General features: G+C 38.2%; 1 protein-coding gene and 1 pseudogene across 1 annotated transcript; both read right to left on the reverse strand.

The window, feature by feature from the left end:
- Window positions 1-1,045: 1,045 nt before the first annotated feature.
- Window positions 1,046-1,857, reverse strand: LOC148905299 (uncharacterized). The gene is made up of 2 exons (XM_089040260.1): window positions 1,825-1,857; window positions 1,046-1,738 (listed from the first exon to the last, which is right to left on the reverse strand). The coding sequence occupies exons 1-2, from the start codon at window positions 1,855-1,857 to the stop codon at window positions 1,046-1,048; spliced, it is 726 nt and encodes a 241-aa protein (XP_088896386.1).
- A 2,691-nt stretch (window positions 1,858-4,548) lies between these two features.
- On the reverse strand, window positions 4,549-5,483 carry LOC148905300 (uncharacterized; annotated as a pseudogene).
- Window positions 5,484-23,687: the final 18,204 nt, after the last annotated feature.

Consider the following 23,687-nt stretch of genomic DNA (forward strand, 5'->3'; position numbering starts at 1 on the left):
CTTTGAGGCGGTATATCACCAAGAAGACCGTGAAGTTCATCTAGTAAGAACGATCTCCCTTCTTCCCAAAACGGTTGAGGCGTGTCCACAGCTCTCTCGTCATTTGGTCTTGGGGCTTCATGAGTGTCGTAGCCAACAATTCTGCTTCGCATCTCTGTACCTACTGTTGCTCGTATTCGACGATACCAAGAAGTACTCACGTAAGAATCGAGGTTTTCTATTGGGCCATCGTTTTGGAATATACCATTAATTGACAGCACGGTAGTGTAGGGAAGGCCATCTCCATCTCCTAAAGATCGTTCTGGATAATGAAGAAAAAGTCTAACACACAAAGAATGTAAATCTGCTTGCGCCGCAGTAATATTGCTTGGAAAGCGCCCGTTATTTTCACTTACGCGGTCCAAACTAGCGGCAACTTCTGGGATTCGCTTCATACCTACCTTCCAAGACATCTTACACAACTCAAGAATGGGAAATCTGTAAACAGCCCATGACACTCTTAAAACGGCTCGTAAATACTGAATACTTAGACCTAGTTCATGATTGCACAGGTCGAAGATTGCATCGTAAGTGTGCCTGTCGATTCGTTTGCTGAAGATTTCAATCTGCTTTGCCATTTCCAAATGTTGGAGAAAAGATTGCCTCTTGTCGATCGCCTCGGCATTTTGCCTCATCGCTTCAGCGTTTCGTATCATCGCGTTTGTTTCAGCGTCGATGGGAGTAATTAGGGAAGGCAACCACTTGATATGCTCTGAAAAAGAAACAAACTTCAATGAAGAAAGTATATCGTCCTGCAAACCTTTGATATTCTCGGGGTTTTGGGAACCACCTTCAAGAACCTGGTCGTCACTGGCATTTCTTCGCCGTCTCCTTTTTCTTGGTGTAACCTCGATCGTTTGGCTGCTGGTGTCGCTATCGTTATCACTAATTAACGCCACATCCACCTGAAATGGCGAAAGGGAACCTTTATGGTAATTTTGCTCTAGCCTGAACACTGAAACCGCCATTGCAGTAAACACCATTTCTTATAATGTTAATGATTAAACTATACCTCTTCATCTGAAGAAATTGGTCGCCCAATTCGGCTGGTTGAGGGATCGTGGTTGCTTGGCTGGAGATTAAGGTCCCTTAGATATGGAAGAAGAAACACAGATTCTACCTGCCTTTTCATGGAGTTTCGTGCTTTATCTATCCTCCTGTGATCTAGATCAAATAAAACCATCATTAGTGTTGACTGATACATGGCTGACATTTCAAAACCACATGATAAATATAAACGAATAGCTGATGAATTTAAAAACGAATTTGAAACAATTAACCAAACATTTGTTGTGACTCGTGATTCCGAAAGGCATATCTCGCCCAGTTTTTCTAAGCCACACGAGAGAACTATATCACCCAAGCACTGAGATTTAAACTCCACACGACGAACGACGTATTGCACTTCCCAGAGCGCTTTTCTCCTAGTGTTAAGAACGTCACTTCTGGTGCTCTGTCCCGGAAGGCTATCAAGCATATTTGGATTGTATCCGTGTTTTTTTAATGTTATAAGAGCCGCTGGCTGATTGTTTTGTCTAGAGAAGGCGATGACTGTGAGTCGACCATCTTCGTTTTCAACGATTTCACTGATACAGCTTTTGAATGTTCTGATATCAAGTCGTGTTTGCCTTGCTTCATCTGGCTCCAAAATACTCTCTAGAAGCTTCCTATCACAATTTGGGGCCTGGCCATAGTATGTCTACAATGAATTGAACAATCAAATCATCAGTCAATCAATCAGTTAATCAATTAACCAATGAATTTCTCAACCAATCCATCACTTACTCCCTCGATCAATAAATGTATCAACGATAACATTATGATATTAATTATACAGCTTCTCATTAATCCCATATAGGTAACTGTCCAATTATTTTCTTAATTGGACAGGTCTTGTTGATATGGGATTAATTACGCAGCTATATAATTAATAGGTAATGGGATTTCATGCTCCCCAATCAAGAAATAATTAGACTCGAAAAATTCCTCTGACTGCCAAATTGGACTCGGCCTACGGCCTCATCCAATTTTGTCAGTCCTCGGAATTTTCCTCGTCCAATTGTTTCTTAATTGGACAGCATGGAGTCCTATTACATATACTAATGATACTTATGGTACAACGGTGGAGGCTAAATGGAATGCCTCAAAAGGACCTTCCATTGTCTTACAAAAACACAGAATATGGCAGTTATTCATAAAGCAATGGAAGGTCATTCATTTGAATCATTCAATTTAGCCTCAATCTACATGATACATCCACAAAAGCAGCAGCAGTAAAATAGTAACAGTATTGGGTTCTCACAAATTATTATTGGATCCCCCTATCCCCCTTCCCCCATAACTTTTATAACGGACCGTCCCTTGCTTTACACGATCGCGTTCCAAGCTATGATGGAAAATTCCCTAATTGCCAACAAACATGATTTGAGATCTTTCAAACTGACAACACTGTAGTTTAGAAAAGTATTCCAATCTACCTTTCAAAGTCAATTTTCGGGGCGAAAATGGAGGGATTTAGCTCTATACTTTGTTTGGGATACAATTTTTTTAAAGTGTAACGTTTAAAGATGCGATTCCAGACATAACTTTAAACATGATAGTTCCGAACGCGATCACGTAAAAGTAATGCGAAACGGATTACAAGATAGATTGCACTACATTTGCATTAAGTAAACATTTTTTAAGTTCGTTTACTGGATAATATCTAATGATATGTCTTTTAAAATTTTACTTCGATATAAAAACTATAACAGTGTAATTTTATGATAAAGACAATAGTCTTAAACCTCACAGGTTTATTACTTGCAAACATGTTTCAGCGTAGCTTATGACAGTGTACATTTTACTAGTATAAAACGGTATTGGAGGGGCTTTAAACTAATCCTGAATCTATTCCTACTGACACACCTTTCACGCTAAGAAATTTATGATAAGCACTTTTCGAATTGCATTTCTTTTATCTGTCATAAGACACACTCAACCACAAATCAAATAGTTACATACCTCGACATAAAATGGACATTGCAATGTTGAGCCGGTTTACGAAGGTCAGCGCCATGGTTTTGATAGAAAATCAAGTGCAATTCTGTAAAGAAAGAGACAATATAATATAAATGTTTTAGTACTGAACTGAATAATGATCTACTAAATTCAAAATAACGAAGAACAATTGGCGTTTTTGTGTCTTGATTTTGCTCTACCGCGATGAGTTCCACACTATCTCATCGAAGGCGTAGTTCGATCACGTGATACAAATCAATATTGGTTGCAAAATGATATTGGGATCCCTGTGTGATTTGCAGCTTATATTATTGATTATTTGTAAGGATTAAGGAATCTATCTCTTAGTAAACACTATTTTTGTGGCTTTTTGGACCAAGAAGCGTTTTGCAACGACCAGCAACCGTAATGTTGTCAATGTTTAGGATGGCGGAGAAATTAGACATTTTCCAAATCTTGCGCCCTAAATATCATGGGGATTAGCAACTTGAAGTGGCAGAAACGTTTTGCAGATGAAAGAGATTTTAAATACTTTGTGATTTAGGTTCCAAAGCATACCAGTCTTTTTCCTGCGCTTAAAACTTGCGCAATCCTAGGTTTTTTATTCATGTCCCTTTCCTAAGGGTGCGAGGGCGGGATTTTCTTTTATCTTGCAGGTCGAATGTTACTCGTGACACTGTTATGTTTCCAGTTTCGAACATAGCAAGCAAGTTCTGTTTTAAGCAGTATAGAGATGCACCACAGGGTTCCCAACTGCGAAACCTCCGGTTTCCCTATTGGGAACCCTGTGCTTTAGTAGACAACGAACGTCAAAGCCAGTGGCAAGGCATCATTGTGAAGGGGATTACAACCATTATCGATGAAGTGTGCGACCCTCGAAGTTTGAGGTCTCGTTCGTCGACCAGCATTTCAACGACCGTCAATCAAAGAACTAGAATCGAAAATGTACAATAAATTCTTATAGTTATGGGAGATTTTATACTTCTAATTCTCTAAAATTCCTAATCCAGACTATGAAATATCCCTCAAAATAAGAATTTATGGTTGATTTTTAAATTCAGTTCTTTGATTGACGGTCGACGAAATGCTAGTCGGCGAACGAGTCTTCAAACTTCTAGGGTCGCACTTGGACGATAACAGTTGTAAGCTATAGAAAACACAATAGAGAAAAGGAAATTGATAAAGGCAACAAGGCTGACAACCACTTTTTCATTTTACAACATTTATTGAATTTTATTTAAAAGAAAATAAAGTTATAAGCTCTTCTAAGCGCTTGGCAAAGCTGATCAAGGTATATTAACCGCGAATCAATATGAGTGTATTAATCATCATCATCACCATCATCTTCAGCAGGAAGTGAATTGTAATAGAGTCGTTTTCATATGACCGTGAAAGAATAGGCAAACTAATAGTTAGTAGTAGACTCTAAACCAATGATTTTCTTTTGTTCTTTATCAACTATTACAAACTAAATGGTCTATTTTCTTTCACGGTCATATGAAAATCACTCTAACGCTTTGCTTCTAAACTTAGGTATTTTGTAGCAAGTTCCAAGCAGTTGTCTTTAACTATAGTCGGAACTGGAATCAGTTCTTGCGACCTCGCTTTCAGGGATTGAAGATTAAGCGGACGGATTTGCTTTTGTTTCAAATAATTGATCTTCATCGGTCTTTCATAGGGATTGATAGAACATCTAGCAAAACACTCCCCATCTTTGAGTTTCTCAGAAACAAGCCTGCCACTGCTGTTTGTCGACTCACCGATACCAAAGTTGAGCCAAGCCAAATTCTTTACCGAAATTTTTTTTTTCCTCTATGTCTTCTTGGCGGCTGACATACGCATTGCGTAAAAACGTTTTATATGACTTGACCATGTCCAACGAAACTTCATGTACCACAAGGTTTGTTATACATTGTTCATTCAATTTTGCTACCCAATCGGCGGGAGTTTCGATTGTTTCAAAGCGTTTTGTAGCTACTTCTACAGAAGCAAAACGCCTGTCACAAATTGCATAGGTATGGCCTTCCAGCAAAAATTTCAAGTCCACTCTGAAAAATCGCTTCGTTTTAACGAGATATTGGCAATAAAAAAAAAAGATAATTCTCTTTGAATTGTGCGGGACAATTGTCAGCCCAAAGCACAAGGTGTCTAAACACAGCTGTTTCACTCCGTTTCAAGAAGAAATCCAAAAAAGAAATCACTTCATCGGGTCCTTCTCCTCCAACGGTCGATGGATAAATGTATGCGTTCAATTTCTTATCATTTGCGTCAAATATTCCAAATAGTCTGGTTGTCAATCTCTTTTTGTAATAGACGTCTTGGCTGGATAACTTCGGTAGCTGAATGGTTTTATGAAAGTCTAGATGCAAGACTAGAGATGTTTCATTCATTTTAGTAAGATTACAAACAGCAGTAACAGACATTATTTCAAAAGTTGACGTCATGTTACTAAAGAACGCATTGGCGCGCGCTACAGTTTTGCCAGAGGTTTGATTTTGGCATTCTCGAATGGAATGAAAGTTGTGTTTAACGTTTCCTTCTTCCTTTAGACTGGTGCACTATATATATCGCGGTGGAATATACCTTGATCAAATTACGCGTGCATTCTATGACTTTTTTTCTTATTGTCTGGATATTTACTCTTTCTTTCTTTCTTTATTTGCAGACTATGCTTTTAAGGTGGCTGCCTACCTTTGAACGTTTGATTTGAGCCCACAATGTGCGCGCGCTCAAAAACCGCTGAAAAATCTACAAGATTTTATTGAAGAACCATACGCGTTTTGAGCTTCAACAGGGCAAAACCCTCAAATTTTGCAATAAATAGCAATATAGCCCAAACTAAAACAGAATAAGGTAACCATAGAGTTTTGGGCAAATGGTACTTTGATAAGTAGTTTGCGCATATAATTGCGTGGTTGGCAAATTGCTAAACAATATAATACTAAAGTGTGCGTGTAATTGGTTGTCGGTCTTGATTTGCTAGTCTTGCGGTTGTTGCTGCTGCTGCTATTTCATGGTCCTTAATTAGGCTCTGCCGTTCTCTAATTATCCGAGAGTTTGAATCCAACTATGCCTTATTACTCGCTAGAATTTTTAGATACGTTAAGTATATGGAGTAGAATGATTCTCATATGACCGTGACAGAAAATAGACCATTTAGTTTGTACTTTTTGATAAAGAACAAAAAAAAACAATGGGTTTAGAGTGTACTACTAACTATTAGTTTGCCTATTCTTTCACGGTCATATGAAAATCACTCTAAGAACGACAAAATAGGGAAAACAAAATGATCTGTGCTATAACTGGCTTTTGACCCAGGCCTTAAGTACCTTGAGATTGCAAGAACGTTGTTACGAGAAAAAGAACATTCGAGCGGGATCGATTAGCAACGTTCTGGCAATTTTCCAGTTTCGAGTTCTATTTTGCTCTAAGTTAGCCTCATTAGCATGTAATATATTCTTTAGAACAAGTAACAGCCTATGGTAATGACACATGAACAATACCACTGCACTAGATTAGGATTCCACGGCTTTTGCTCTCAGTTCTGAATATTTTACGCACAATCAGGGCTAACACAGAGCAAAAGAGAACTCGAAGTTGTAATATTAGGTGTAGACCTTTTGCGATACTGTAACTATTATTTGGCAACACTGGCTAGTACATTCATATCGTAAGATATAGCACCATACCTAATTTCGCTTTCTCTTAGGTGTTCGTCAAGTTCAGTTTTAAGTTTTAGAAGTTCTTCTTGGCTCTTTCTCCTGAAACATGCTGCCACGATGGGTATGGCCCTTTCAAGTTCTGGAATTTTCTTTCCGTACTTGTCGCAAGTCTGGCAGGTGTCGACTCGGGCTTTCCGGAATGAATACTGGTGACTCATTTTTTCAATAAAAATGTTTCTGAATGCCGAGTAACTGAGAGGTGCGCTTTTGTTCTTCATTTTGAGGCCATTGCTTTTAAGATCAGGATGCTGTTCTGTGAAATCTTTCCAAATGCCACTTAAGCTGTATTTAGGGTCAAAATATAATTTTGCAGTTCTTTGGCGCCTGTAATGACTTGGTCCAGGATTGTAATCTTTGATGAAATTTGTTACTAACTCGACGACAGCTGGAAGTAATTTTCTTGCATTGTTCTTGTGTTTCCCACGCTGATCGTGTTGCAATGTTGGATCGCCCACGTTTTGTTTTCTCAAAAGGACCCATATCTTTTTATCCGATATTGCAAACACCTTTTTAAAGGCAGTCTTACAGACTATAGCAAGGCTAGGAAGTGTGTAGATGATCTTATTCCGCCCACTAAATAGGGTTTGGACTTGAATGTTGCTCGCAATAGTGTAGTTCAGGCATTGGTAGTCTTGACTGTAGATACGTTGTCTTTGAAATTGAATTTGGGCTCTGGTAGTTCCACTAAGGCAAGCTTTCCGACAACAGTACAGAGTAGTGATTTGTAGGTTTCTGAAGGGGGCATTTCTTCTCATTCTCGATTTCCGTTTCTTAGCAAGGTAAACTTTCTTCATCTTGGAAGGTCGGCTACGAGTTCCCTTCTCCACAGAACTGACAGATGGCGCTTTGTTATTCTTGTGGAGCCATGGGTTATTAGGGTCGTATTTGTAAAGAAACTCTTTGGAACTCATCCCTGCAAACGGACTTGCCAAGTATACAAAATAGCAGCAGCAGCAACAACAGCAACTGACAGAAATTCACGAGCAACAACGGTGAAACAACGGACAACAAAAGAGCAGTCAACGTCAGTCAAAAACGCCAACCGCCTTCATTTGCAAACGTTCATTTGCGCGAGCTACCAGAGGCAAATGGTCAGAACCCCCTTATTTGGTGGCAGAGCGTTGACACTGCAAGTGACCGAGTGCTGTATGACCAATGTTGTCGGGCCCTGCTGTCAGAGTTTTTTTTTTAAAAAAAAAAAAAAAACCGGTTCAAACGGTCGCACGCCCCTAGCTCCTGGAAATCAGCTTTATTGTTGAATAGGCTAGCATGTTGAAATAAAGTTGATCATCACCATCATCAAACAATTAGCCCAACAATTAAATGGTTAATAAAAAGAAAGAAAGGTGGAAGGAATGAAGGAGATGACGAAGGAAGGATGGAAGGAAATAGTAAAAGGAAGATAGAAGGAAAGAAGAAAGGAAGGAAGGAAGGAAGGAAGCTAGGAAGGAAGGAAGGAAGGAAGGAAGGAAGGAAGGAAGGAGGAAGGAAAATATAACGACAGGTTAGAATGAGGAAGGAACGAAAGAAAAGAAAGGAAAGAAGAAGAAGATTGAATGAGAGACTGAAAGAATTGATTGAAGAATGAGAGAATGAAACGGAAGGCAAGAAAAAAAGATAGATTAATGATAACCAAGAAGGAAAAATGGGAGAGAAGAAGGGAAGGAGAAAAGAAAGAAAAAGGCGAAGACGCGATGCTGAAGGATGTAGGTAGTGGGTAGGTGGTTGGTGTGCTAGGTTGGTGGTTGGTAGGTGGGTTGGTGGGTAGGTGGGTGGTGGGTAGGTGGGTAGGTGGGTAGGCGGGTAGGTGGGTAGGTGGGTAGGTGGGTAGGTGGGTAGGTGGGTAGGTGGGTAGGTGGGTAGGTAGGTAGGTAGGTAGGTACGTAGGTACGTAGGTAGGTAGGTAGGTAGGTAGGAAAAAAAACAAAGCAAAGAAAGAAATTAACAAAAAGGAAGAAAAGAAAGAAAGGGAAAATAAAAATATAAAGAAAAATAGATTGACTTGACGTTAATATTGACAGCTCTCTAACAATGAATGTCCATATTAAGAACAAACTTAACAAAGTATACACTAAGCTTTCCGTTATCAGCTGACGCATTAAAAATTTGATCTCCATTAATACTGCCGCGAAGCTATATAAGGCCTTTATTCTACCACATTTTGAATACTGTAGCCCTTTACTACTTGGAGTTGCGAATGGTTTGCGTGATAAGCTTGAGAAAGCAAATTGTTTTGGCTTAAGATCTGTTTTCAAAGTACCTCACGATTGTCCATGCGACGATGCTTTATTGCACTTGGTCAAGTTACAAACTCTTGAACGTCGTCGGTCATATTATTCTCTGTCCCTGGTTCACCAAGCCTTAGCCTCTACGCGTGGGCCGAATTACATCAAGGAACTGTTTCGTTTCAAATTCAACAAAGTCGCTATATATATTGCTTCTATCATTAGTTAACCTACATTTACTAATTCCAGTTATAATTATAACACTGTCCATTTTTCCACTTTCATTCTTTTTATTATTGTTAAGAATTCTCCTTATTAATTTCTTTTTCTTTTTTGGGGAGTTCAGGGGGGGGGGGGGGGGGCATAAATAATTATTTGTTTTCTATCCACTTTTTGTCTATATGGTATATATATCTAGTTTTTCAATCATGTAGCATCGCAGTATTGTGATTTATAGTTTATATATTTTTAATCAGATTTTATATACACCTACTTGCAAGAACGTTGACATACGAAAATAGAACATTAGTGATTTAGTGGGATAGAAATTATATTAAAAAACAAAAGAAGATCACTGAAGCTGAACTTTTTCTTTTGTCTTTTAATTTTTTCCTTTCTCGCTAAATTACTAATGTTCTAATATCGTATGGCAACGTTTTTGCAAGTAGGTGTATCTATCTATCTAAACAAGAAAGAAAGGAACTGAACAAGCAAAGAAAAATGTTGGGATCCCTGTGTAAGACGTCTAGTACGCATGTCGGAGAAGCTTTGCATAAAAAAAAATTATTTTTTTGCTTTTCCTCTATTAAGTAATTTGTTGCTGCAGCGATATTTTCAAATCTCTATGTCTGTTAAGAAGATATACCACGTCACAGTAGAAGAAAAAAACATGAATTACACTTATATTAAAAGGTAAGGTACAGACCTCTTCTAATTTTTTCATTCATCAATGCTACGAAACATTTTCCCTTTTAAAGCGTTGAAATAAAGCAAATTTTTCGTAGCATTGATGAATGAAAAAATTATAACCAGTTGACAGACAAAATTTTTCTTTTTCAATGAGTTATGACATTCTTTGTGGTACAATACTTGCCATTAACTGGACCATGCAGTTTTAACGCGTTGAAATAAAGCAAATTTTTCGTAGTTTTGATGAATAAAAAAATTATAACAAGTTAACAGACAAAAATTTTTCTTTTTCAATGAGTTATGACATTCTTTGTGGTACAATACTTGCCATTAACTGGACCATGCAGTTAAGGCCGAAGGGGTTTCCTCTAGAGCTGCCCTTTTTTAAATCCATGTTTGATTTCTTCATTTTTTACCCAGAATAGATGATTTTCTATCAGTAAATTTGCATGAATAAGCCAATTGGGCCATGCATGGCTGGCCAAAACAATAATTGGTTCCTTTATGTGGGTTGCAGCTTTTTAAGTATTCTTGTTTGGTTGTTGGTCTCCAAGCATTTGCATGCTATGCCATTTGATTGACGAAATATTGTACTCTTCAAAGGCATAGAATCAGATCAGCCAAGCCTAGTTCTGACGTCAACACTTCCCCACTGCCTCTGCAAAGCGTTCCACTCTCAGCGCCAAGCTTGGCTTAAGGCTTTGTTTTGTTTTTGATTTTTGTTTTTGTTTACCCAGGCCCAACACTCAGTCAGTGCATGCGCACCTGAAAAAGTGACAAGATCATTAAGGTGAGAGACCCATTAGTGCTATATAGATGGCTGACATTTTGGTACCAAGGGTGGAGGGGGGGGGGGGGGGGGGGGAGGGAAGGTAGGGCGGAGCTAGGGGTGTGCACAAGGCGCCAAAACAGGAATTGACCTTTCACTTGGAAAGCATTCTAGTGTGAAATCCTGACCACCTAACCAAGCTCATGTTAGGGGGGTGGGGGGTTACCTTTTCATAAAACAGGTTATATATATATATATATATATATATATATATATATATATATATATATAAAAGAAATCTGTGAATCAATTTTCCGTAAAATAGTGCTCAATACATCGATAGAAGTAGAGCAGAATATTTGTTTGAGAAGAAAAAGTCAAGACAACATTTTTCCCGACAAGCCTGTTTCGTAAATTGCTTTACTCTTCAGGGGATTTAATGATAAGAATATTCGTTACTATCATTTATATAGAAAAAGTATACATAATTAATTAGTGGATGTAGTTTAGCTGTTGCGTAATAATGCTTTGTTTCTGTGGCGGCATGAAGATACAAGTTCGTTGCGCTTATTTAATGATGAGAGTTCCGGTCGATAAATTATTAGAAACTTTTCTTGAAGACAAAGGTTACATCTTTTGCTGGAGCTGTTGTAGGCGGAGCTTGAAGATAGGACGCGCCATAAAATGGAGTAGCTGATATTACCGTTCTTGAGAGTCCAGATGTATTTGCTGAGTTCAGTCGAGTTTTTATGTTGTTCGTGGCGGAATGAGGCGGTGTGGTTTCTGTATCTTGTTTTGAAGTCGTTTTCTGTGAGTCCTATGTATGTTGCGGTAGTGTTGTTGTCCTTTCTTGTGACGGTGGCTTGGTATACAACTGATGATTGGAGGCAGTTGCCATTAAGCGGGCAATTGTTCTTTTGTCGGCAGTTGCATGTTTTCTTGTCCTTTGTGTTGTTTGCGGTGTCGTTGTCGTCTCTCGGTGGATGTAAATTGCGCTTGTTATGATTGTCAATGATTTGTTTGGCATTGTTCATGCAGCTGTAACTGATCTTGATGGTGTTACGATTAAAGACTTTCCTAAGATTATGGCCTCTAGGAAAGTGTTTATCAACTAGGCCAAGGAATCTCTGTCCGATATTGGTGCTGACATTTTTGCTAAATGGGGGGTTGTACCAGAGTATGCCGTTTCGTTGTCTGTTTTTGCGTTTTGTGGTCGCGGTTGGTTCGTAGTTTAGGATGTACTGGTATCCGCTTTCGTCAAGTGCTTTTTGGTATGGAGGGGCAGCTTGGTCGAAGGATGCTTTGTCGGATGAAAGGGATGACAGTCGTCTGTTGATGCCGGCAAGTATGTTGTTGGTAGTGATTGGTGGATGGTTGCTCTCACGGTGGACGTACTGCAGTGTAGTGTTAGGCTTTATGTAGGGCTGGTAGGTATTTTGGTTTAGGTTGAAAGTAGCATCTAGGAAGTTGATGATCTGCTTGTTGGCTTCGATGGTGATGCGTAGTCCGTTGTTGTTGAAGATTCGGCAAATGTCTTTCTTGATATTTTCAGTTTCTCTCGGTGTGGCGTTAGAAATGGCTAGTCCGTCGTCTCGGTACAGTCCTACGTTGATGTTAAGGTTCTGTAGTTGAGAAAGAAGAAAACTTCCTACTAACTCGCATGTTTCAGCGCCGTCATAGCTGCCCATTGTAACGTCAAATGTTGTGTCTCCTTTCTTCTGCCGTTGTTGCTGCTTGTGTATGAGGATTGATTTCTTAGCATGACTTATGATGTTTCGTTCGTCGTTGGTGATATTGTCGTATGTACGACGAACGAAACATCATAAGTCATGCTAAGAAATCAATCCTCATACACAAGCAGCAACAACGGCAGAAGAAAGGAGACACAACATTTGACGTTACAATGGGCAGCTATGACGGCGCTGAAACATGCGAGTTAGTAGGAAGTTTTCTTCTTTCTCAACTACAGAACCTTAACATCAACGTAGGACTGTACCGAGACGACGGACTAGCCATTTCTAACGCCACACCGAGAGAAACTGAAAATATCAAGAAAGACATTTGCCGAATCTTCAACAACAACGGACTACGCATCACCATCGAAGCCAACAAGCAGATCATCAACTTCCTAGATGCTACTTTCAACCTAAACCAAAATACCTACCAGCCCTACATAAAGCCTAACACTACACTGCAGTACGTCCACCGTGAGAGCAACCATCCACCAATCACTACCAACAACATACTTGCCGGCATCAACAGACGACTGTCATCCCTTTCATCCGACAAAGCATCCTTCGACCAAGCTGCCCCTCCATACCAAAAAGCACTTGACGAAAGCGGATACCAGTACATCCTAAACTACGAACCAACCGCGACCACAAAACGCAAAAACAGACAACGAAACGGCATACTCTGGTACAACCCCCCATTTAGCAAAAATGTCAGCACCAATATCGGACAGAGATTCCTTGGCCTAGTTGATAAACACTTTCCTAGAGGCCATAATCTTAGGAAAGTCTTTAATCGTAACACCATCAAGATCAGTTACAGCTGCATGAACAATGCCAAACAAATCATTGACAATCATAACAAGCGCAATTTACATCCACCGAGAGACGACAACGACACCGCAAACAACACAAAGGACAAGAAAACATGCAACTGCCGACAAAAGAACAATTGCCCGCTTAATGGCAACTGCCTCCAATCATCAGTTGTATACCAAGCCACCGTCACAAGAAAGGACAACAACACTACCGCAACATACATAGGACTCACAGAAAACGACTTCAAAACAAGATACAGAAACCACACCGCCTCATTCCGCCACGAACAACATAAAAACTCGACTGAACTCAGCAAATACATCTGGACTCTCAAGAACGGTAATATCAGCTACTCCATTTTATGGCGCGTCCTATCTTCAAGCTCCGCCTACAACAGCTCCAGCAAAAGATGTAACCTTTGTCTTCAAGAAAAGTTTCTAATAATTTATCGACCGGAACTCTCATCATTAAATAAGCGCAACGAACTTGTATCTTCATGCCGCCACAGAAACAAAAGCATTATTACGCAACAGCTAAACTACATCCACTAATTAATTATGTATACTTTTTCTATATAAATGATAGTAACGAATATTCTTATCATTAAATCCCCTGAAGAGTAAAGCAATTCACGAAACAGGCTTGTCGGGAAAAATGTTGTCTTGACTTTTTCTTAAACAAATATATATATATATATATATATATATATATATATATATATATATATATATATATATATACATAAATATATATATATATATATATATATAAACAGCCATTTGCAAAAATTATGGCAACTTCCAATATATATACAAGTATATCAAAAGCATACCAAATGTTATGGGATATCCTCCATTATATTTTTTTCGAGTTGTTTATCATTAGGGCTTTCTGAAAAAAAATATCAATAAAGATATCCCGCCCTGTCTGATATACTTTCGATATACTTGTATTTATATTTGAAACGGCCATAATTTTTGCAAATGGCTGTATATATATATATATACGAGAAATGCATCAATCATTAGTAAAATGGCTAGTAAAATGCTTCTTAATTACAGAAAAGCGGAAAATCGTATATAGAAGAAACTCGCAACAGTGGTAACAAAACTATACATATTAAAAAAAAAAAAAAAACAATTCCGCATTAATATTCAACCATTTTTTGCAATACCTTACATGACCCATATATTAACAATCATGCACAATAATAATAATAATAATAATAATAATAATAATAATAATAATAATAATAATAACTTTATTAATGTCTCTAATCTTCTAGCCGGGCACAAGTGCCCTACTAATCGGGGAGACAATCTAAAACAAGCAGGATCGAGGACGAGGTTGTGCAACAGGGATCCCACGGGAGCATGTAACCTCTCGGAAAAAACCCTTAGGGACTGTGCAATAATAATCGGGGGGGGGGGGGGGGGGGGGGGTTCTAAAATTAATAGGGGGGGGGGGGTGTCAAAAGTTAAATTGGAGTGTAGGGTAGGGGGGTTAGAAGCTAATTGCTTAAGTATGGAGAGGGGGGTCATAAGTCAATTTGGGATTTTGTTCACTATAAAATTGAAAAGATGCATATAACATTCATTCTAATTATGTTTTTTACTGTATAAAGGATACAACTTGTCACAGGTGCAACCTCATAACCATATGTGTTGAAATATAATGTATAAACTGAATATCCTTTGTAATAAGAACAGTACAAAAAACAGTAACTAAAAACAGTACAAGTCACAACTTTCTATACCATACTGTGGTAAAGTTATGGCACATTGATTGACTGTACAGTAGAAGACAACTGACTATTTCACGTCTTTTTTGTTTTGCTTTGTAATAATTCTTTTATGTTTATGTTATATTTAGTGCTATGTTAAGGAAAAAAACAAGTTTTGAACAAGCTCCTTGGCTTCCCCAACAAAACATTTCGAAGAAAGTAGAGCCCTCACGCAGGATTTGTCATTTTGAGATCGTAAATATTAGTAGAGTGTCCTCATCAATATTATCAAGTTGTGGGATATCTCAGGGCTGTATTCATTTTGCTAAAGGATTTCCTCCTAAGGAATTAAATATAACACATGCCCTTTTCTTCCTAAAGTATGTTCTGCTGCCGAGCATTTGCGTTTATCAGCTTTTTTCTTATTTTATTTTTTCTTCCGTGAAACTGATGAATTCGGTTTCGATCCAATCATAGGTAGCATAGTACGTACTTTTCCATAGCTTTATCCATGTTATCCAACAAATCTCTAATGTTTCTTTCAATACCAGTAGTAATAAAGTGCAGTGTTACTGAGTTGAATTTATGTTGACAGCTCAGTACAGTTTGGAGTTTCCGACTTCTTTTATAAAACAAGCTATCATCATGATATTTGTTCACACTTTTGTAGTATTTCAATGGCCTCATTTTTGCACCTCACAATATTTGCATTGTCGCGATGTATCATGATGTATTGGGGGGGGGGGGGGGGGGGGGTTGATACTTATTTTATTTCAAAAGGGGGAGGGGTGAGAAGTTATTTTACGTTTAGCACAGGGGGGTTTAGCTTCAAATTAAGCCCAATTTGGAGAATTTTAGAACTCCCCGATAATTATTGCACAGTCCCTTACCCTCGTTGTCGAGGCTACTATGATATAATATAGATAATGATAATGATAATGATAACGATAATAATGATGATGATGACAGTGACAGTGACAGTGACAGTGACAGTGACAGTGACAGTGACAGTGACAGTGACAGTGACAGTGACAGTGACAGTGACAGTGACAGTGACAGTGACAGTGACAGTGACAGTGACAGTGACAGTGACAGTGACAGTGAAGTGACAGTGACAGTGACAGTGACAGTGACAGTGACAGTGACAGTGACAGTGACAGTGACAGTGACAGTGACAGTGACAGTGACAGTGACAGTGACAGTGACAGTGATAGTGATAGTGATAATGATTATAATGATAATGATAATCATTATGATATTAATATTATAAGAACTAGTAAGAACCTTTATGGATATGAAAGACAGACCTGAAAGCATTCCACCCTTGGGACCAAGCTGGGTCCCTGGCTCTTTTTGACCGTGATTAATGATCATGATACGACTGCTGACATGTGGAAGTAAGTAGAGATAGGATCAGTTTTGCAAATAACAACTCAGACTTTGATCCTATAGTGGCAAATAGCCGAAACTTGGCCTTAGAGATAGTGTCCAGTGCTAAAATACTAGGGCTGAACATTAGCAGCGACCTCAAAAGAAACACTTATGTATCAGAACTAGTTAGAAGGTTTCCTCTCAAGTTTGTTTGAGGCATCTCAAGAGATCGCAGTTGGCACCGAAAAAATGACTTTGTTTTAATAAGCCTGGATGTAATTTAGGCAAAATTAAAACCGAGTCCAACGGGTCAGCGGTTTCACCACCGCACAGCGTTGGGGGGGGGGGGGGGGGGGGGGGGGAGCCGTTGGTGTGGGTATTGGCAGGGTTTGCAGTGTGGCAGCTTTGTCATTGTGTTTTTGTTTGGGCAAACGTTAAAAATATCCCCCTCCCCCCAACCACCTCTCAACTCTCTCAACAAGGGTGCAATGGTGAGTATCTCCACCCCTTAAGGTGTGATAGGTGCCAGGTGGGCAATGGACTGTGGCCCGGTTGCCATGGTCACCTCTGCAAACGGGCTGGTTGTGCGCAATCAAAATAATCATCGCCATCATCATAATCGTCACCATCATCATCATCAACAGCATTATCATCACCATCAACATCATCATCATCAGAAGTAGCAGCATGACCATGATTATGACCATTATCATTGTCATCATCTTGAGCATAGTCATCACCACATCCATCATCATCATCATCATCACTATCAACTTCAGCGGCAGCAGCAGTTACAGCATCATCATCATCATCATCATCACACCATCATTATCATCATTATCAGTATCATCATCATCAAGAAAGAGTAGTAATCACAGGATCGGAGGCATCAACAGAACATGTACACTAAAAACGGTTGAGGCTCATGGTCATCTAATCTTTCTACACCCATGAAGGATAAAGGCAACCGACAGGTACATAGAACCAGCGTTACATGATCACCACGTCAAATTGTCAGAAGGTCCAAATATCAAGCTGGTCTGTCATGATCAGGCCATTCTGCTAGAAAAAGGCTATTATATATATATATATATATATATATATATAATAATAATAATATTATTATATATATATAAACAAGTCAATTTTTTTTAAAAAAACAAAGAAACTTGGACAAAAAATTGTAATCTATTTACTATCTATTTATCTATTTATGGAATCACTAGGTTAAACTGCATAAAAATAAAACCTGCTTCAAAATAGGTTTTATGAAGAAAGTAAGTAATAAGTCAAAAGTGGATATCATATATATGCACAGGACAATTCGTTGTACAGCCGAGTATCTTTAAATTGCGGGAAAACGCAGCAGCTGCTAAACCCTAGTTTACAGTCAAGTTTCAAGCTTCAAGTTAATTGTATGATTAAAGATTTAAATATTTACAAATTTATCATCACCCTCCCGCAAATAGCAAAAAAAAAAAAAAAAAAAAAAAAAAAAAAACGAATCTAGGCAGGAGACGATATATTACATTGTTAAGTAAATATTGGAAGCCTTTACAAATGAATAAGAAAAACTTTAGTTGACAAATTCAGTACAATAATAATGAAAAAAGAGGGGAAAAGAGGAAATGGAAAACGATACTAATGATACTGCCTAAGAGACTCAAGAACACTTAAGAGAGCATTTTGCAACATGAAATGCATAATGTAGATGTTACAAACTATTGATAAGCTTTGAACGAAAGAAATTCTATTAAATAAGTATGATTATAGTACCCGTGATACTTTTATGCTTCAAGATACATCCTGGGGCAGTTTAGATATTGAAAACCTCTAAGAAACAATAACTCACAGAAGGGTGTTCTCTTCGCGGGGGTGTTAGTAAAGCTAACTAGAAAAACTGACAAACAAACCATCACGCAATACTTACAACTTATCGAAAAACTATATTTTGTATGGTTTTTGATTATGAAAAACATATTCCTTTTCCAATATCCCTGTTATTGAATTTAATCTTCTGTTGACTGACCTCGGCCATTGCTTTTAATTACACACAATCTTCTCCCGTCTCTTTCGGTGTTTCCGTTTTACATTTGAAGATTTGAGATGAGTCCAATGATAGAACGAGATCGGGCTCTGATTAAACAATTATTTCATCATTTCATGGCATATACAGTGGAACAGTTCTGCTCCCTTTTCGCTTTGACAAATAGCTTTAGAAAGGCAACCATTATCGAAGTGTTTATTGTGTTGGTAATCCGATCGACCCCAGTACAAAAATACATCTACACGTTATGACTCACTATTTCTAGCTTATTCCCCATCCGGGATCCACACCTGGTCATAATATTGAAGAAATATATTTTTTATTTTCGATATGACGGTCTTTTCCAGTCAGAAGGGCACATGAACAAATAACGATTACTAATTGCAGTATTTTATTACTGAGTAATCTGTGGTTTAAAGGATTTACTCCCAAGAACAAATGAACAATGGCAAAAATTGAGTGTACAGTGGTCGGCATCACGGAATCGGGAATCTAACAAGCACGATCGGCAGTATTTTGCTGATTTGAAAATATATTCCTTTTTCAATTTCATTGGTCTGTTGTCCGGCAACGATACGACAAAAACATTATTAGTTTTAAGATGTTTAAAAAATTTTCTTTTTTATGACAGCGCAGTAAGAATGCAGCGGGGTAGTAAAACGAAAAGGTAGACACTTCAGTCCGGCGAACGTAGACTAACCAGCCCTGTGCAACACATGATCATGCATGACCACCTGACGAACTGCATTCAAAATGCCGATAGGAGACTGAAAACGAACCGTTGAGTATATTGAAAAATTATCTTTCAACATCACAAAGTGGAAAAGAATCACCCGTGTGGAGTCATTTTTGCGGGCGTCCGCGTCTATAAAATGGTATTTTAAAAGTTGTGTCTAAGTGGTTTATATCAGCTCTCCTTGTTTTGATTTTACAGTTATTTGTCTTCTTTTTTTAAGGGACACACACTCACTCTTTATTCACCACTAGTAGCACTCATTACTCATCATTTCAATAAAAATCAACTTGATCGTCCAGGGATTTCGGTCCGTAGGGGGTAATTCAGAGGGTAATTAGAGGAAGCAAATTAAACGAAATAAATTCAGTACAAAATTCAGAATAAATATAACTGAAATTTAAATTTCTCTACACCACTGCTGAGTTAGCCGCACTCTTTTGATTTTCTTTTTTGATGAACACAATTAGTGTTACCAATTAATCAACAATTCATTCCTGGGCAACTAGTTAATTATTTGACAAGACAACCACCAACAAAATATATTTTTTCGTTAAGTATAGGGTTATAATAACGGGGATTAGTAGACGATATGGTGGACTGAGCAACTTTGAAGCCAGACAGCTCATCAAATGTGTGAAGTTAAAGAATTGCAAAAACAATAAATCGATTTAAAAAATTGGGTAGCCACGAACGTAGAAAATGATATTCATATTAAACAGGGGCGGCGGAAGCTTTGGGGGGGGGGGGGGGGATGGGGGGGGGGGAGGGCAGTGCAAAAATCTTTTGGGGGGCACTGATGATTAGATTTAACTCTATGTAATAATGACGATGTTTTGTTTTATTGCAGACGCATGCGCCGTTAAACAATGACTAAGAACCAATATTTTGGGGGGGGGGGGGGGGGGGAGGGCAGGTCCCCCCAAAAGCTTTGGTGGGGGGCATGTGCCCCTCGCACGACCGGTTTCGCCCCCTGTAAAAGGTATGAAATTGGAAATATAACTTATTTCGTGAATGATATATTGTCAATATATCAAGCACGAGAAAAACTGCAGCACACACTCCTGAGTGCTTAGGTTAGGTTAGGTTAGGTTAGGCTAGGTTAGGTTAGGCTAGATTAGGTTAGGTTAGGTTAGGTTAGGTTAGGTTAGGTTAGGTTAGGTTAGGTTAGGTTAGGTTAGGTTAGGTTAGGTTAGGTTAGGTTAGGTTAGGTTAGGTTAGGTTAGGTTCTGTGCCTTAAGCCTGCACACAGCACGCGTGTGCATGCGTTTTCTATTTCTTCAATATTGACGGTTCTCTCTCGATCATAATAATAGGAGAATCGCGATACACACCTTTATTCTTGAAGAATACTTCTAGATCCATCTTTGACTATATTACAGAATTTTTTTTCTGTTGTTGGGTTTACATTTGTCCCAAAGCGATGTTTTCTGTGCTTTTTCGAGTAGTTTTGCTTTGATATCAAGCGGGATCCCTGTGTCGTGTACACGAATTTACGGACGGACGGACGGACGGAAGTGACGTAGTTTTCAAGCCATGAAAAATCATGAAAAATCAACTCGATAGGTTACCAATTCTAGAATCTGCGTCTTCTGGTTTGTGTTACCAAAGCCTTAGATTTTTTTGTTGATAAGGCCGGATACAAGAATGTATCCTTTACCTACGGTGCGATTACAGTAACCAAGGCCTCCCAAACAAATTTTAAATCAAATTCCCTGAATCGCATCTTTGACGCCGAATGACATGATGGGGAAGAATTCAGGAGCTTAAACTGTTTCTTATGCACTCTTGATAAAATTAGACTGCGAGCAGTCCTTTGGTCACTGTCCGTGTCGAATAATAATAATAATAATAATAATAATAACAATAATAATAATAATAATAATAATAATAATAATAATAATAATAATAATAATAATAATAATAAAGATGTGTTTTTGTATCGCTCAGTCTTAACCTTAGGTAATATATAATTGCGGCTTCCTGACCGTAAAATTCTAGTTTTTTCAGGTGGAAGTAGATGTGCAAAAGGATGCCCCGGATTTTTAATAATATTATTCCATAGTACACTATCTAAACTTGCTATGATCTCATTATTTGGTGTTACATATTTAAGATAACCAAATTTGACATTCCTCTTTTGAAATTGGTAAAATTAACTAAATATTTTGAGTGACTTGCACACCCCCATACAGGAAAAGCATATTTAAAAAGTGATATTATGAGTGAATTAAAAAGATAATGAAGATTCTCCTGACCATATCCGTACCTTTTGCAGATTCTTAATATATACATCCTTTTCCCTGCTTTACTTAATATATTGTCAAATTGAGAGACTCGGTCATTTGTGCTACGATTAAACCTAGTAGTTTGATATCATCCACCTGTTAAATACTGTTATCGGTGGCCCAGTTCTTAATGGAATCCACCGCTTCAGAAGAACAATCATTATACATGTATACGTACTTGGTCCTATAGGTACTTAGTGTATTTAAAGTGTATCTATAGGTACTCTGCGTATTTTACTTATAAGGTATATGATTTTATATCATTCACCATTATTGAAAATAGAGTTTGCCCGTCAATTGTACCTTGTGGCACGCCTCTAATTATTGGTAAAAAACTAGTCTTCATATCAGAAAAAGAAATTCTTTTTGTTGTCTTCCTGTACTAAATTCCATAACCAGTTATAAATGTATGGATTAATTGGAAGCTGACTAAGCTTGTTAAAAAGAAAAGCATGATTAACATGGTCGAAAGCTTTATAAAAATCGAAAGGCAAAAACCCTTACACTATCAGCTTTACCGTCAACCCATTTCAACCACATATGTTGGCATAACAAAAGTGCCATGGTGGAATTCCTTCCCTTTCTATATGCAAACTGATCACCATTAAAAACTGATTCTATTATAGGCTTAAGCTCTCTAGTATAAATTATACGTTCAAATAATCTAATGATAATGCCCGTGACTGAAATAGGTCTTAATTGTTCCATTTTAGAGATAAGAGATTCTTTAAGGAGTTGTGTTATGTTTGCAGATTTCTATTGAAGTGGGACAGCATCGAACAGCATGAGACTTGATAGACAGGTTGAACAGGTAGGGTATTGCAGGAGCAAGCTCAAGAGCAAAATCCTTCCAGAACCAATGTCAGGTCCAGCTGCTGTTTTCTTTACACTTGATAGGAACTTTAGAGTAGTGAGTTCATCAATAGTAGGAATATTAGTATTATCACCAATAGTCTTGATAGAGGGCGGTTCATAGTGACAGTCAGTGTTGATATGTTGAAAATATTTGTAAACTTCATTCAGATTGAAGATACTAGACAAAGGCACCTCCTTAGATGCTCTCCCTACAATCTTATCCACTGTTTTCCACCATTTTCTTGATGAGCACCCATATTGATCATTAGACTTGCCCCAAGTCGACCTCTCTTGTTTTCTCGGCGTTTTTTTTAATTCGAGCGAAGCATTTCCGAATTTCATACGGGAGTGTCGGCTTTCGGGGGCGGAGCTAAAGAATTGTGGTTTTCATTTATTTGTTTCTTCATGTTATATCCGGAGCAGCAAAATATGGTTTATCAATTATAATGGTTGATGCTCTAACTCCAACTAAAACTGTTGAAAGCGGATAGCGATATCTCCAGCGTCCAAACAAAAAATATGCTTTCTTTGCGCCAGTCAAGTTCCGAACAATGACTATAGACGGAAATTGCTTAGTCGTCTCCAACATAGGAGGCAGAGATCCCCTTCGATTTTAAAGACGTTACTTGGTCTTTCATTAAAGAGACCAAAGGGACAACAACAACAACAACAGTCTCGATGAAGTTTTTCTCACCGAACCTCATAAAATCTAAGGCGAATGGAGCGATCTCAAATGTCAGGCTTTTTCCCGCTCCTGTTGGTGCAGATATAAAAACTTCTCTGCCTGAAAGATACGCTTCTATACTTTGTTTCTGGTATTCTCTTTTAGTTTCGTATCCTAATTTACTTTTACCGTATGATATGGCCTCAGATATTGATCTCATGTTGACAGACAGATGTTGTGTACATGTTGACAGATGCCGATGGAATCATAGAGATAATCTTACTAATCTTACATTGTGATTGACAGCTTGGATTTCGAGCATTGTGATTGGCTATAATTTACCGACTGATTTTTGGGTCGGTAAATTTGGCGGGAAGCAAGGTCGAAAAGTCCGTCGTGCGCCCAGTAAAAAAACAAAAAACAAAAACAAAGCGGCGGCGGACTTTGCGAAAGTCTAATTGATCATTCGTAGTTTTAATTGCACTAAACTGTTTTTCTAATATAAGGTGGTCGATTGTCGGTTGAAGTGCATCAGCCTCATCAAGCATTCCCTTGCCAATGTCAGAAGATCTTTCACTAGAGAACTGACAAAAAAACGTTGGTTCATTCTATTGAGACTTTGACTTTCTTAACAGGGGAAAATATATCGATAGCTGAATTGAATAAAGAATAAAAATGAGACACTGATTAGCCGAGGTAGATTGTTTACTAGTCAAAAGTCCCTGTGAGAGGGGGCTGGGGAGGGAAGGACGAAAGGAAAAAATTTTCTCATTGAGAGGAACAGAGACCGATG

Source organism: Actinia tenebrosa, unplaced genomic scaffold (assembly GCF_029948245.1).
Source record: "Actinia tenebrosa isolate PJP-AT-01 unplaced genomic scaffold, QUT_ActTen_1.0 PGA_scaffold7__59_contigs__length_16204524, whole genome shotgun sequence".
Taxonomy (NCBI): domain Eukaryota; kingdom Metazoa; phylum Cnidaria; class Anthozoa; order Actiniaria; family Actiniidae; genus Actinia; species Actinia tenebrosa.